General features: G+C 49.1%; 1 protein-coding gene and 1 long non-coding RNA gene across 3 annotated transcripts in view; one reads left to right on the forward strand and one right to left on the reverse strand.

The window, feature by feature from the left end:
• The window catches only part of WHRN (whirlin), a 229,304-nt gene that overhangs the window by 115,081 nt on the left and 96,751 nt on the right, over positions 1-17,472 (forward strand). Inside the window, exon 7 of the mRNA XM_075324209.1 lies at positions 5,805-5,844. Coding sequence (XP_075180324.1) covers positions 5,805-5,844 — 40 coding nt within the window. The remainder of the gene's footprint in view (positions 1-5,804; positions 5,845-17,472) is intronic.
• LOC142251424 (uncharacterized) overlaps positions 1-17,472 on the reverse strand; it is a 180,462-nt gene that overhangs the window by 42,657 nt on the left and 120,333 nt on the right. The window lies entirely within an intron of this gene.

Below are 17,472 nucleotides of genomic sequence, written 5' to 3' on the forward strand. Positions count from 1 at the left end.
ATACTTTTCCCAAAGAACAGAGTTCAGGTTCGGAGTTCGGGTGCTTTATGTATGCAAACCATTCACGGAAGCATTGCTGTGTGTAATGCTCATGGACGGTGTAGGGGCAGCAAGCGGGATTAGTGGACCCACTCGACCACAGGGGGGACCTTGGAATACCCCTTAGTGGAAGGAGCTTAACTAAGCGTCCAATGCGAGGAGGACAGCAGGTACCACTCCCAGGGCAGTGACCGGGACTGTGTCATCTGACCCCTAGGGCAGGTGACAGACTCAGGAATAGACCAGTACAGGTAGGGTGACTGGGAAGGTGGGTACGGACAGGAATGGTGAGCACAGCAGGGATAGACAGGCATTGGAATGCAGACTCAGATATAGGAAACGGACACAAGGATATCGGGACATGACAACTAGCTAGCAGACTGGGACACTGACTAACTAAGAGAGTTGCACAGGCACCTCCCCTAATGGGAAGGTGCCTTAAATACACAGTGCCTCTAAGCCATAGGAGAAATAGCACACAAAGAGGATGGCCGGTGTGTGCGTGTGAGTACTAAGTGCGATCCCGGGGAACCTGGGGTGAGAAGACAGCAGGACATGTAGATGACCGGGGGAGTACAGGGAGGATACCACCAGGCTAGGGCAGTATGTTGGCGTCCCTTCATGGACGCCGGCATTACACTTTGCTAGGGTACACTCGGTGCTCAGCCCAGTGCGAGCTGCTTGCAGTGTTTGAATGGCTCACATTAGAGGTAAAAACAGCATGATCGGATGTAGTATGCAACAAAAAAGAAGGAAAAACACTGTCCAACCACAACCACCCCCGGAAGTGATCTGTTTATGGCTGGCTGCATGTGGTCAGAGATCCGAACTGCCCAATTAGTGACATTGGTGTTCGGGTGAAATCTGGGTCTCAAACTGAAGTCAGATGGGTTTGCTTATCTTTATAGCTAAAAAAGTGATTTTATCAAAACTGCAGCAAGCAGCTCAGATAGTGATGCATTGCTGTAATCAGCGTATTTACTTCTTCATAATGCTGCTTTCCGATGGGGTAGAAAAAACCTGGTGAAAGATTTCCTTTAAGGGGTACTTTGCACGCTGCGACATTGCTACTGTGATATTGTCGGGGTCAAGTCGAAAGTGACGCACATCCGGCGCCGGTAATAATGTCGCAACATGTAAAGCCTAGATGCGCCGATAAACGATCGCAAAAGCGTCGAAAATCGGTGATCTGTGTAGCATCGGTCATTTTCATAATGTCGCACCAATAGGAGATACGATGTTGTTCGTCATTCCTGCGGCAGCACACATCGCTGTGTATGAAGCCGCAGGAGCGAGGAACATCTCCTTACCTGCCTCCACCGGCTATGCGGAAGGAAGGAGGTGGGCGGGATGTCTCCGCCCCTCCGCTTCTGTGACGTCGCTGTGACGCCGCACGACCCGCCCTCTTAGGAAGGAGGCGGGTCACCGGCCAGAGCGATGTCGCAGGGCAGGTGAGTGCGTGTGAAGCTGCCGTAGCTATAATGTTCGCTACGGCAGCTATCACAAGATATCACATGTGCGACGGGGGCGGGGACTATCGCACTCGGCATCGCTAGCCGATGCTAGCGATGTCGCAACGTGCAAAGTACCCCTAAGAGTGCATAAACTGCTGAAAGGATCAGTGGAGGACACAGAGTAGAGCCTCTGCAAGAACAGTATATATAGTCCGTTTGCAGTCCAATGGATCATTATAATACAAACCATTATGCAGTTCCTTGCTGAAGGTTAAATCGGGGCCCAATTACTTCCAGGGCCCTTGTCCGGTTGCACTAATTGTATGTCTGCCCCTAGGAAGGACGCCATAAATGAACACTATGGTGTATGTACATGCTGTGTTGACTAAAGAGTTGACAATCACGTTAACATTTGAACACGATCCCAAAGTGCTGAGGGACCTGCAGTACAATCACTCCATCCATGATCCAGAAGAAAGTGATCCCGAACTCCCTGCTGCATTCTGCTCTACTTGGAATAACAAGTGATACTCGGTGTTTTCTCAGCCCTATTACAAATGCATTGCTAAATGAAATGGAAACAAACACATATATAATGTTAGTCTTCGCGAGCTACGTAAACCCAGGGGAAGAAATGTGACGATTATCCTGAAGATCTCACACACAATTTGTCGGAAAAGCATTTTCTTGTTTTGTGATATGATTATGCGTGTTCATTTGGATTAAGTAATTATGCAGATTTTTGAGTTTTTGATATTTATCTCATTGTGTTTCTTTTCTCGTAAAATTTGCAGTAAAATTCTTCATATATAGATTCACCTATATGAAGATTTTAATTACCATATTTTTCGGATTATAAAACGCACTTTCCCTCCCCAAAATTTATAATCCGAATGTAGTTTACTGGGGGGTGGAGAATGGTCACAGAAGGCAGGGGCAATGCTGCGGGCTGTGTGGTGTGCTGCTGGCACTGCTCTGTACTGCGGGCATTACTTTGTGCTGCGGGTGCTGCTCTGTGCTGCGGACGCTGCTCTGTGCTGCGGGCATACCTCTGTGCTGCGGGCACTCCTCTGTGCTGCGGGCACTCCTCTGTGCTGCGGGCATTTCTCTGTGCTGCGGGCGCTGTTCTGTGCTGCGGGCATTCCTCGGTGCTGCGGGCATACCTCTGTGCTGCGGGCACTCCTCTGTGCTGCGGGCACTCCTCTGTGCTGCGGGCATTTCTCTGTGCTGCGGGCATTCCTCTGTGCTGCGGGCGCTGTTCTGTGCTGCGGGCATTCCTCTGTGCTGCGGGCGCTGTTCTGTGCTGCAGGCATTCCTCTGTGCTACGGGCGCTGCTCTGTGCTGCTGGCGCTGTTCTGTGCTGCGGGCGCTGTTCTGTGCTGCGGGCATTCCTCTGTGCTGCGGGCGCTGCTCTTTGCTGGTGCTCGCTTCGTGCAGTGAGGCAGCGGCCATCCTGAAGATGTCAGCGGAGCGGGCTTCAAATAATGGCGCCTGGAATCAGGTCATGCGCAGATGGAGCTCTCGGCTCAAGATTCAAGATCTCATCTTGATCTCCCAGCAGCGGACTTAAGGAAAATGGCACATGCGCAGAAGAGATCTAGGCTTGTCATTGAGCCGATAACTCAATCTGTGCACATGCCGACTCTGGGCGCCATTTCTTTGAAGCCCGCACCGCCGACAGTTTCTGGATGTTTTCTCTGCCTGACAGCGCTGCCACCGGCTGCATCATCGCCCTACTCCACCACCGTCCCCAGTGAGACACCACCGGGTTATAAGACGGACCCCAGTTTTTCCCCATCAACAGATGGGTTGAGCTCTTCGTCAACCCCACTAACCAACTATAGAAGACACAAGGAGGGCACACAGGGGAAAATGCATCAACTACTTATCCACAGATGACTCAGGTAGAAGTTTAAGAAAGTTCAACAAAGTTTTCGGCAACGATACTGCAGAGGAGTTGTCACGGTCGTCTCCCTGGTGTTTTAAGACTAGTGACTGCCTTAGGACTGGAGACACCCATCTCCATCTAGACTTGTCATTTAAACAAAGTTTCCTTTCCTTTGGTGTCTCATGAGTTAATTTCAGTTTTTGTTGCCCGCAGCTTAGAGCAGGGCAGGTCAGCTGTAACTGCTTTGGGCCCACACTCATTTAGGTTAAATACTAGAGCCTTCCCAGCAGTCCTTGCTGCTGTTAGAATTAATTTCTACTTTGGCCAGCCTGGTGGAAGGAGCTGCTGAGGAACTGTCCTGTGCCCATCCATCTGCTACTTCAGAGTCTGTCTGCTGCTGTGAAGTTTTTGTGTTTTTTTATCCTTCTGTTTATTCACCTGTCTTTCATTTCCTTCCGTGTTTAGTAGTTGAGTGGTGAGTCTAGTGTTCTCATCGGCCTACTCACTAGGCAGTGTGAGTTTAGGGCCAGCTGAGGATCCAAGGTATCCTGCTTCCAGACAGGTTGAAAGAACCCGTATAGGGACGCTTAGGAATCAGCTTGGGGTGAGTTCAGGAGGTGCCCCCTCACCCCTCTCCCTAGCGGCAGGTATGTCCGTATTATTGTTATCCTGGTGTTCCCCCCTTCTTTGTTTGTAGTGCGTCAGTCACCAATTGGTCTGAACACGTGTGTCACATGTTGTATACAGACATCTGCTACTCCATGCATGACATTAGTACAAGCCACCTGCTTGTAGCCAAGGCTTGAAGAAACTGGAAAATATCACCAGCACCAGTCCCAGGAAGGAAGGGGTATATAAATACCAAGAGAATACTGATGGTCAGCAGCTGGTGGAAGGAGAGCTCCTGCTGGGTCCAAAGGGGAGAGCGATGAATCTAGCATTAAAGCTACCTATACCAATGAATACTGACAGCAGGAACAATAGAAAGTCAGGGAGCATTTTGTGCAGCCAAACGCTATGACCTTCTATGGCCTGAAACCATATGACTTTCACCCGTGACAACCGACTCCTATTTTCACGACTGACTGAGGTCCCAAAGATAATTGTTCGGCTAAGGGCTACTTTGCACACTACGACATCGCAAACCAATGCTTGCGATGCCGAGCGCGATAGTCCCCGCCCCCGTCGCAGCTGCGATATCTTGTGATCGCTGCCGTAGCGAACATTATCGCTACGGCAGCTTCACATGCACTCACCTGCCCTGCGACGTCGTTCTGGCCGGCGACCCGCCTCCTTCCTAAGGGGGCGGGATGAGCGGCGTCACAGCGACGTTACACGGCAGGCGGCCAATAGAATCGGAGAGGCAGAGATGAGCGGCACGTAAACATCCCGCCCACCTCCTTCCTTCTGCATAGCTGGCATGAGCCGCGGTGATGCAGGTAAGCTGATGTTCCTCGCTCCTGCGGCTTCTCACACAGTGATGTGTGCTGCCGCAGGGGAACGAAGAACAACATCCTACCGTCGCTGCAGCGTAATTATAAAAATGTCGGACACTACACCGATGATACGATTACGCCGCTTTTGCGCTCGTTAATCGTATCAAAAAGGATTTACACACTACGACATCGACAGCGACGACGGATGTGCGTCGCTTTCGATTTGACCCCACCGACATCGCAGCTGCGATGTCGTAGTGTGCAAAGTACCCCTAAGTGTTCAGTGTTGATTATGGGACAACTCCTGCAATAACAACTACTGCTGCATTTTACTGTACAGCAGCAGATGACAAAAGCAATGACTCCAGTGTGACATCACTTCCTCCTCCGTAGATATTGCAGAAAGCGGCACGTCACAGATACCCTGTTCCGCCTGCTCCTTACACGCTAATACTATTATTAATACAAAGAGCTTTCTGCTTGATTTTCGATGCTTTCTTGTGCATTTGCATTAGGAGGAAGCTGCTGAAAAGGAGCGGAGAGCTAATGTGGGTCCTATTATTTAAACTCCTATCGAGGTTAATATGTTAATAAGCTTCAGACATCGTCATTATTAATATAAATTCCTTGATTATGAAGGCTCCAAATATAATGGTTTATTTTTGGCAACTGATGAATTCTTCACTTCTTCATGACTGCAAAGAAACAACAGAGCAGTCAACAAAGCATAAAAAAAAATAAAGTGACCTCTGAAGGTCGTCCGCAGCGATCATTTAAAGCCATAGTATTTCTATGTTACTGCGTAACAATCTGATATGTTCCCTGCAGAATCACTTCTTTGTCCTTTCCAGTCTCCATGGAAAATCTTTCTTGATACTACGCCAGTGACGGAACCTAAAGAAAATCCTTTCTATATCCTGGAGTAAAAGCCGCTTTGTGCTCCACAACTCCGAGTGCAATAAGCATAATTTTTCTTTCTCTTCTTAGGATACTAGGGAACTCCTCACCAGAAGCCGCCACCGCCAAGGTAAGGCTAAGATCTCTGAGGATTTTAGTGTTTCATGGATATATATATATTTATTGCTGCACAAATGTTCTGTTGCGCCGAATGCAATTGGGCAAATCATCAAGATCCACTGCTGGCAGCTGAAACTATGACTATGGGAAAGCAGAGCTCCTACGCCTCTTTCGAACATCAGAATTTGGATGCCAAAACCAGGAATGTCTCCAAAACACAGAACAGGTGTCAGTCTTTTAATTATAGTTCTTCTCTCTAAGTTCCACTCCTGGTTTTGGCATAGAAACACTGATGACACTGCCGAAACACTGATGCAAAATACTGAAGTGTGAAAGAGGCTTAAGCTATCCCTAAACTCATCTCAGGGATACTCCTGATGGTGGAGAGGTCTGAGTCTCCTTTCTGGCCCAGATCAGGAAGAAAGTTGATGTGGAACTATTACTACGCTGCTGAAGATATCACATAAATCCAGGAAATTTTAATGAAAATGGTTTTTATTCCACACGTTTCGAAGTGTCACCCCACTTCTTCATCACGAAATCCACCAATATAACCTTTTTCTTCTTCCTTCCTTTGGGGCGGCACGGTGGCGCAGTGGTTAGCACTGCAGTCTTGTGGTGGCGCAGTGGTTAGCACTGCAGTCTTGTAGTGGCGCAGTGGTTAGCACTGCAGTCTTGTAGTGGCGCAGTGGTTAGCACTGCAGTCTTGTGGTGGAGCAGTGGTTAGCACTGCAGTCTTGTGGTGGCTCAGTGGTTAGCACTGCAGTCTTGTGGTGGCGCAGTGGTTAGCACTACAGCCTTGCAGCGCTGGGGTCCTGGGTTCGAATCCCACCAAGGACAATATCTGCAAGGAGTTTGTATGTTCTCCCTGTGTTTGCGTGGGTTTCCTCCGATTTCCTCCATCATTTCAAAGACATACAGATAAGGAATTTAGATTGTGAGCCCCAATGGGGACAGGGTTCCTGATCTATGTAAAGCGCTGCGGAATATGTTAGCGCTATATAAAAAAAATAAAGATTAATTCCTTCCTGGCAGGAAACCAGGGGCCAATACTATCCCTAATCTCAGGGATACTACTAATGGTGGGGAGGCCTGAGTCTCCTTCCTGGCCAGTCAAGGGAGGGACGGGACAGGAGTGTGTTTAAAAACACTTAAATAGACAGGGGAAACCAAAACTCTGTCACTTAGCACACAAAGACAATAAGGGATTAGGAGAAAAACAAGGACAGGAAGGAAGCAACAAGACAACAGGTGTAAACTCCACAACTGCTCCAAGCAAAAAGCAACACTTTCACCAGAAAGTCTGGGACACCAAAGCTCACAGACCAACGCAGAAAAAACTATAGCTGGAATGGGTAGAAGATTTCTTCCAGCATAAATGGGAAAGGAGCAGATGTGATTGGCTTCACAACAATATGTGATCAAAGGAGCCTAATAAGCAGACTAGCAGAGATTAACATTTGCTAGCCTGCCTATGAATCAGCACACAGCAGGTCAATGCCCGAGTCTGCCTGTGTTGATCCCAGGCCCCAGAGAAACCATTGGTTGGCGTGTCAGATTCTGCAATGTGAACAGAGACTGACACTGCCATAACAGTCAGCGAAGTTTGTGAAAAACTCAATAAGATGTCCCAACACAGTAATAATACCCCTTTGTGTCTTGATACACTAAAATGCCTTCTCTGTGTCTCTGCATAATAGTGTCCCCACATAGTAATAGTGTCCCCCTCTGTTCATCAACATTATTACAGTCCCCCCACTGTGGCCGTGCATCATGGTGCCCCATCTGTGTTCTCTCATATTATAGTAATAATTACCCACTATGCCCACTTTAATTATACTGGCCAATCACTGTCCCTCTATATAGAAATGATCCCTTTATACCCCCACATAGCAATATTGCCGCCATTGTGCCTCCATAAAGTAAGAGTGCCCCTTTTGTTCCGTCAGAGAATATAGTGCACCCTCTGTGCCTCCACAAAGTAATATTCCACCATTGTGCCGAAATGTTGTAATAGTGCACCCTGTGAACCTCCACACAGTACTAGTGCCCTCATTGTACCTCCACACAGTACTAGTGCCCTCATTGTACCTCCACACAGTACTAGTGCCCTCATTGTACCTCCACACAGTAATAGTGCCCTCATTGTACCTCCACACAGTAATAGTGCCCTCATTGTACCTCCACACAGTAATAGTGCCCTCATTGTACCTCCACACAGTAATAGTGCCCTCATTGTACCTCCGCACAGTAATAGTGCCCTCATTGTACCTCCGCACAGTAATAGTGCCCTCATTGTATCTCCACACAGTACTAGTGCCCTCATTGTACCTCCACACAGTACTAGTGCCCTCATTGTACCTCCACACAGTACTAGTGCCCTCATTATATATCCACACAGTACTAGTGCCCTCATTGTACCTCCGCACAGTACTAGTGCCCTCATTGTACCTCCACACAGTAATAGTGCCCTCATTCTACCTCCACACAGTAATAGTGTCCTCATTGTACCTCCACACAGTAATAGTGCCCTCATTGTACCTCTATGCAGTAATAGTGCCCTCATTGTACCTCCACACAGTAATAGTGCCCTCATTGTACCTCCACACAGTACTAGTGCCCTCATTGTACCTCCACATAGTAATAGTGCCCTCATTGTACCTCCACACAGTAATAGTGTCCTCATTGTACCTCTATGCAGTAATAGTGCCCTCATTGTACCTCCACACAGTAATAGTGCCCTCATTGTACCTCCACACAGTACTAGTGCCCTCATTGTACCTCCACACAGTACTAGTGCCCTCATTGTACCTCCACACAGTACTAGTGCCCTCATTGTACCTCCACACAGTAATAGTGCCCTCATTGTACATCCACACAGTACTAGTGCCCTCATTGTACCTCCACACAGTACTAGTGCCCTCATTGTACCTCCACACAGTAATAGCACCCTCATTGTACCTCCACACAGTAATAGCACCCTCATTATATCTCCGCACAGTAATAGTGCCCTCATTGTACCTCCACACAGTAATAGTGCTCTCATTGTATATCCACACAGTACTAGTGCCCTCATTGTACCTCCGCACAGTACTAGTGCCCTCATTGTACCTCCACACAGTACTAGTGCCCTCATTGTACCTCCACACAGTACTAGTGCCCTCATTGTATATCCACGCAGTAATAGTGCCCTCATTGTACCTCCACACAGTAGTAGTGCCCTCATTGTACCTCCACACAGTAATAGTGCCCTCATTGTACATCCACACAGTACTAGTGCCCTCATTGTACCTCCACACAGTACTAGTGCCCTCATTGTACCTCCACACAGTAATAGCACCCTCATTGTATCTCCGCACAGTAATAGTGCCCTCATTGTACCTCCACACAGTAATAGTGCTCTCATTGTATATCCACACAGTACTAGTGCCCTCATTGTACCTCCGCACAGTACTAGTGCCCTCATTGTACCTCCGCACAGTACTAGTGCCCTCATTGTACCTCCACACAGTACTAGTGCCCTCATTGTACCTCCACACAGTAATAGTGCTCTTATTGTATATCCACACAGTACTAGTGCCCTCATTGTACCTCCACACAGTACTGTCACGCTCCCCGTGTCCCAGCACCGCTCCTTACCCACTGATCCAGTCCATGTGTTCACCAGTCATGGCTGCCGCTCGTGCTCTCCTGTGTCCTGCTCCTGGTCTTATGAGTCTGACTCTGAGTCTTAGCCACATGGTTCTGTATAGGACCAGGCCGCGCCCACTCTCCTGGTCTTATAGGCCCAGCACACCTGCAGCAGGAAATGATATGAGGCTGTGCTGGGTATATAAGACTTGCCTTTCCATGTGGGCGGGGCCTGATCAACGTGTCTTGTAGCTAGTCTTATGAGCTAGGTGCTCAGGTCCCCTGGTACCGTGTCCTACTGACTTCTTGTCCTTGCACTCTGGTACCTGTGCCTGTTTACATTACTGTCTTAAAGAACTCTGTGACTCTGGTGACCTGCTTATACTTGTCCCTGCCACGTCAGTGCTCCGGCTGCCGTGTGCCCTGCCCTCCGGTGGGGTGCAAGGTCCAGTGGATTCACCTCCTGGGCCCACCAGTACTCCCGACCCTGACAAGTACTAGTGCCCTCATTGTACCTCCGCACAGTACTAGTGCCCTCATTGTACCTCCACACAGTAATAGTGCCCTCATTGTATCTCCACACAGTAATAGTGCCCTCATTGTACCTCCACACAGTACTAGTGCCCTCATTGTACCTCCACACAGTACTAGTGCCCTCATTGTACCTCCACACAGTACTAGTGCCCTCATTGTACCTCCACACAGTACTAGTGCCCTCATTGTACCTCCACACAGTACTAGTGCCCTCATTGTATCTTCACACAGTACTAGTGCCCTCATTGTACCTCCACACAGTACTAGTGCCCTCATTGTATCTTCACACAGTACTAGTGCCCTCATTGTACCTCCACACAGTACTAGTGCCCTCATTGTACCTCCACACAGTACTAGTGCCCTCATTGTACCTCCACACAGTACTAGTGCCCTCATTGTACCTCCACACAGTACTAGTGCCCTCATTGTACCTCCACACAGTACTAGTGCCCTCATTGTACCTCCACACAGTACTAGTGCCCTCATTGTACCTCCACACAGTACTAGTGCCCTCATTGTACCTCCACACAGTACTAGTGCCCTCATTGTACCTCCACACAGTACTAGTGCCCTCATTGTATCTCCACACAGTACTAGTGCCCTCATTGTATCTCCACACAGTACTAGTGCCCTCATTGTATCTCCACACAGTACTAGTGCCCTCATTGTATCTCCACACAGTACTAGTGCCCTAATTGTATCTCCACACAGTACTAGTGCCCTAATTGTATCTCCACACGGTACTATTGCCCTCATTGTACCTCCACACAGTACTAGTGCCCTCATTGTATCTCCACACAGTACTAGTGCCCTCATTGTACCTCCACACAGTACTAGTGCTCTCATTGTATATCCACGCAGTACTAGTGCCCTCATTGTATCTCCACACAGTACTAGTGCCCTCATTGTACCTCCACACAGTACTAGTGCCCTCATTGTATCTCCACACAGTACTAGTGCCCTCATTGTATCTCCACACAGTACTAGTGCTCTCATTGTACCTCTATGCAGTAATAGTGCCCTCATTGTACCTCCACACAGTACTAGTGCCCTCATTGTATCTCCACGCAGTACTAGTGCCCTCATTGTATATCCACGCAGTACTAGTGCTCTCATTGTACCTCCACACAGTAATAGTGCCCTCATTGTACCTCCACACAGTACTAGTGCCCGCATTGTACCTCCACACAGTAATAGCACCCTCATTGTACCTCTATGCAGTAATAGTGCCCTCATTGTACTTCCACACAGTATTAGTGCCCTCACTGTACCTCCACACAGTAATAGCACCCTCATTGTACCTCTATGCAGTAATAGTGCCCTCATTATACCTCCATGCAGTAATAGTGCCCTCATTGTACCTCCACACAGTAATAGTGCCCTCATTATACCTCCACGCAGTAATAGTGCCCTCATTGTACCTCTATGCAGTAATAGTGCCCTCATTGTACTTCCACACAGTAATAGCACCCTCATTGTATATCCACACAGTAATAGTGCTCTTATTGTACCTCCACGCAGTACCAGTGCCCTCATTATACCTCCATGCAGTAATAGTGCCCTCATTGTACCTCCACACAGTAATAGTGCCCTCATTATACCTCCACGCAGTAATAGTGCCCTCATTATACCTCCACGCAGTAATAGTGCCCTCATTATACCTCCACACAGTAATAGTGCCCTCATTATACCTCCATGCAGTAATAGTGCCCTCATTGTACCTCCGCACAGTAATAGTGCCCTCATTATACCTCCATGCAGTAATAGTGCCCTCATTGTACCTCCGCACAGTAATAGTGCCCTCACTGTACCTCCACACAGTAATAGCACCCTCATTGTACCTCCACACAGTAATAGTGCTCTCATTGTACCTCCGCACAGTAATAGTGCCCTCATTGTACCTCCACACAGTACTAGTGCCCTCATTGTACCTCCACATAGTAATAGTGCCCTCATTGTACCTCCACACAGTAATAGTGTCCTCATTGTACCTCCACACAGTAATAGTGCCCTCATTGTACCTCTATGCAGTAATAGTGCCCTCATTGTACCTCCACACAGTAATAGTGCCCTCATTGTACCTCCACACAGTACTAGTGCCCTCATTGTACCTCCACACAGTACTAGTGCCCTCATTGTACCTCCACACAGTACTAGTGCCCTCATTGTATATCCACGCAGTAATAGTGCCCTCATTGTACCTCCGCACAGTAATAGTGCCCTCATTGTACCTCCACACAGTACTAGTGCCCTCATTGTACCTCCACACAGTAATAGCACCCTCATTGTACCTCCACACAGTAATAGCACCCTCATTGTACCTCCACACAGTAATAGCACCCTCATTGTACCTCCACACAGTAATAGCACCCTCATTGTATCTCCGCACAGTAATAGTGCCCTCATTGTACCTCCACACAGTAATAGTGCCCTCATTGTACCTCCGCACAGTACTAGTGCCCTCATTGTACCTCCGCACAGTACTAGTGCCCTCATTGTACCTCCGCACAGTACTAGTGCCCTCATTGTACCTCCGCACAGTACTAGTGCCCTCATTGTACCTCCACACAGTACTAGTGCCCTCATTGTACCTCCACACAGTAATAGTGCTCTCATTGTATATCCACACAGTACTAGTGCCCTCATTGTACCTCCACACAGTACTGTCACGCTCCCCGTGTCCCAGCACCGCTCCTTACCCACTGATCCAGTCCATGTGTTCACCAGTCATGGCTCCCGCTCGTGCTCTCCTGTGTCCTGCTCCTGGTCTTATGAGTCTGACTCTGAGTCTTAGCCACATGGTTCTGTATAGGACCAGGCCGCGCCCACTCTCCTGGTCTTATAGGCCCAGCACACCTGCAGCAGGAAATGATATGAGGCTGTGCTGGGTATATAAGACTTGCCTCCCCGTGTGGGCGGGGCCTGATCAACGTGTCTTGTAGCTAGTCTTATGAGCTAGGTGCTCAGGTCCCCTGGTACCGTGTCCTACTGACTTCTTGTCCTTGCACTCTGGTACCTTGCCTGTTTACATTACTGTCTTAAAGAACTCTGTGACTCTGGTGACCTGCTTATATTTGTCCCTGCCACGTCAGTGCTCCGGCTGCCGTGTGCCCTGCCCTCCGGTGGGGTGCAAGGTCCAGTGGATTCACCTCCTGGGCCCACCAGTACTCCCGACCCTGACAGATTGATCAGGCCATGGATCCCGCTGGAGCACAAACATCGGAGCTGGCTGAGCTGCGCCAGGAGCTGGCACAACAGCGTGAAACCCTGAACCGGATGCTGAAATTCATGACGTTTGTGGACCACCGGTTGTATACGCTGCAGACTGCCGTCTCATCCACGCAGCAACCAGTCTCCAGGTCCGAACCAGTTTCTTCCACGGCCTCGTAACTTCGCCTCGCTGCTCCGCCTCACTATGCAGGGGATCCCAAGTCCTGCCGTGGTTTCCTGAACCAGTGCTCTCTGCACTTCCAGTTGCTCCCGCACTTGTTTGCCTCAGACCAGGCCAAGGTGGCGTTCCTGATGTCACTCCAGCGACGTTCCACCATCTCTGACAATTGAGACTGTGGTGCCACCGGAACCAGAGGAGGCGACACACTCCAGCGACGTTCCACCGTCCCTGACAACTGAGACTGTGATGCCACCGGCTACCGAGGAAGAGACATTGTCCTGTATCCGGTCCGAGGCGCCCGATCCGGTCGTCCAGGACTCCAGTCCTGCTTCTGACTGTCTCCCCCCCGCTTCCCGTTGCCACTGCTGGTAGATCGGCTAGGCGTCGTGCGGCCAGGAAGGCGGTACGGGATCAGCGGTCCTTCCCCGCCTTTGTGTTGGATCCTGGTCCGGTGACTCGATCCGGGGTGCCCCTGGGGTTCTGTGCACGGAGGGGGGGGGGGGGGGCATAGAGGGGAGGGTACTGTCACGCTCCCCGTGTCCCAGCACCGCTCCTTACCCACTGATCCAGTCCATGTGTTCACCAGTCATGGCTGCCGCTCCCGCTCGTGCTCTCCTGTGTCCTGCTCCTGGTCTTATGAGTCTGACTGAGTCTTAGCCACATGGTTCTGTATAGGACCAGGCCGCGCCCACTCTCCTGGTCTTATAGGCCCAGCACACCTGCAGCAGGAAATGATATGAGGCTGTGCTGGGTATATAAGACTTGCCTTTCCATGTGGGCGGGGCCTGATCAACGTGTCTTGTAGCTAGTCTTATGAGCTAGGTGCTCAGGTCCCCTGGTACCGTGTCCTACTGACTTCTTGTCCTTGCACTCTGGTACCTGTGCCTGTTTACATTACTGTCTTAAAGAACTCTGACTCTGGTGACCTGCTTATACTTGTCCCTGCCACGTCAGTGCTCCGGCTGCCGTGTGCCCTGCCCTCCGGTGGGGTGCAAGGTCCAGTGGATTCACCTCCTGGGCCCACCAGTACTCCCGACCCTGACAAGTACTAGTGCCCTCATTGTACCTCCGCACAGTACTAGTGCCCTCATTGTACCTCCACACAGTACTAGTGCCCTCATTGTACCTCCACACAGTAATAGTGCCCTCATTGTATCTCCACACAGTACTAGTGCCCTCATTGTATCTCCACACAGTACTAGTGCCCTCATTGTACCTCCACACAGTACTAGTGCCCTCATTGTACCTCCACACAGTAATAGTGCCCTCATTGTACCTCCACACAGTACTAGTGCCCTCATTGTACCTCCACACAGTACTAGTGCCCTCATTGTACCTCCACACAGTACTAGTGCCCTCATTGTACCTCCACACAGTACTAGTGCCCTCATTGTACCTCCACACAGTACTAGTGCCCTCATTGTACCTCCACACAGTACTAGTGCCCTCATTGTACCTCCACACAGTACTAGTGCCCTCATTGTATCTCCACACAGTACTAGTGCCCTCATTGTACCTCCACACAGTACTAGTGCCCTCATTGTACCTCCACACAGTACTAGTGCCCTCATTGTACCTCCACACAGTACTAGTGCCCTCATTGTACCTCCACACAGTACTAGTGCCCTCATTGTACCTCCACACAGTACTAGTGCCCTCATTGTACCTCCACACAGTACTAGTGCCCTCATTGTACCTCCACACAGTACTAGTGCCCTCATTGTACCTCCACACAGTAATAGTGCCCTCATTGTATCTCCACACAGTACTAGTGCCCTCATTGTACCTCCACACAGTACTAGTGCCCTCATTGTACCTCCACACAGTACTAGTGCCCTCATTGTACCTCCACACAGTACTAGTGCCCTCATTGTATCTCCACACAGTACTAGTGCCCTCATTGTACCTCCACACAGTACTAGTGCCCTCATTGTACCTCCACACAGTAATAGTGCCCTCATTGTACCTCCACACAGTACTAGTGCCCTCATTGTACCTCCACACAGTACTAGTGCCCTCATTGTATCTCCACACAGTACTAGTGCCCTCATTGTACCTCCACACAGTACTAGTGCCCTCATTGTACCTCCACACAGTACTAGTGCCCTCATTGTACCTCCACACAGTACTAGTGCCCTCATTGTACCTCCACACAGTACTAGTGCCCTCATTGTACCTCCACACAGTACTAGTGCCCTCATTGTACCTCCACACAGTACTAGTGCCCTCATTGTATCTCCACACAGTACTAGTGCCCTCATTGTATCTCCACACAGTACTATTGCCCTCATTGTATCTCCACACAGTACTATTGCCCTCATTGTACCTCCACACAGTACTAGTGCCCTAATTGTATCTCCACACAGTACTATTGCCCTCATTGTACCTCCACACAGTAATAGCACCCTCATTGTACCTCCACACAGTAATAGCACCCTCATTGTACCTCCACACAGTAATAGTGCCCTCATTGTACCTCCACACAGTAATAGTGCCCTCATTGTACCTCCACACAGTAATAGCACCCTCATTGTACCTCCACACAGTAATAGTGCCCTCATTGTACCTCCACACAGTAATAGTGCCCTCATTGTACCTCCACACAGTAATAGCACCCTCATTGTACCTCTAAGCAGTACTAGTGCCCTCATTGTATCTCCACACAGTAATAGCACCCTCATTGTACCTCCACACAGTAATAGTGCGCTCATTGTACCTCCACACAGTAATAGTGCCCTCATTGTACCTCTATGCAGTACTAGTGCCCTCATTGTATCTCCACACAGTAATAGCACCCTCATTGTACCTCCACACAGTAATAGCACCCTCATTGTACCTCTATGCAGTACTAGTGCTCTCATTGTACCTCCACACAGTAATAGTGCCCTCATTGTATCTCCACACAGTAATAGTGCTCTCAATGTATCTCCACGCAGTAATAGTGCCCTCATTGTATATCCACGCAGTACTAGTGCTCTCATTGTACCTCCACACAGTAATAGTGCCCTCATTGTATCTCCACGCAGTAATAGTGCCCTCATTGTATCTCCACGCAGTAATAGTGCCCTCATTGTATCTCCACGCAGTAATAGTGCCCTCATTGTACCTCCACACAGTAATAGTGCCCTCATTATACCTCCACACAGTAATAGTGCCCTCATTGTATCTCCACACAGTAATAGTGCTCTTATTGTACCTCCACGCAGTAATAGCACCCTCATTGTATATCCACACAGTAATAGTGCTCTTATTGTACCTCCACGCAGTACCAGTGCCCTCATTATACCTCCATGCAGTAATAGTGCCCTCATTGTACCTCCACACAGTAATAGTGCCCTCATTATACCTCCACGCAGTAATAGTGCCCTCATTATACCTCCACGCAGTACCAGTGCCCTCATTATACCTCCATGCAGTAATAGTGCCCTCATTGTACCTCCGCACAGTAATAGTGCCCTCATTGTACCTCCACACAGTAATAGTGCCCTCATTATACCTCCATGCAGTAATAGTGCCCTCATTGTACCTCCGCACAGTAATAGTGCCCTCATTATACCTCCATGCAGTAATAGTGCCCTCATTGTACCTCCGCACAGTAATAGTGCCCTCATTGTACCTCCACACAGTAATAGTGACCTCATTGTACCTCCACACAGTAATAGCACCCTCATTGTACCTCTATGCAGTACTAGTGCCCTCATTGTATCTCCACACAGTAATAGCACCCTCATTGTACCTCCACACAGTAATAGTGCGCTCATTGTACCTCCACACAGTAATAGTGCCCTCATTGTACCTCTATGCAGTACTAGTGCCCTCATTGTATCTCCACACAGTAATAGCACCCTCATTGTACCTCCACACAGTAATAGCACCCTCATTGTACCTCTATGCAGTACTAGTGCTCTCATTGTACCTCCACACAGTAATAGTGCCCTCATTGTATCTCCACACAGTAATAGTGCCCTCAATGTATCTCCACGCAGTAATAGTGCCCTCATTGTATATCCACGCAGTACTAGTGCTCTCATTGTACCTCCACACAGTAATAGTGCCCTCATTGTATCTCCACACAGTAATAGT

Source organism: Anomaloglossus baeobatrachus, chromosome 9 (assembly GCF_048569485.1).
Source record: "Anomaloglossus baeobatrachus isolate aAnoBae1 chromosome 9, aAnoBae1.hap1, whole genome shotgun sequence".
In the NCBI taxonomy this organism is placed as follows: Eukaryota; Metazoa; Chordata; class Amphibia; order Anura; family Aromobatidae; genus Anomaloglossus; species Anomaloglossus baeobatrachus.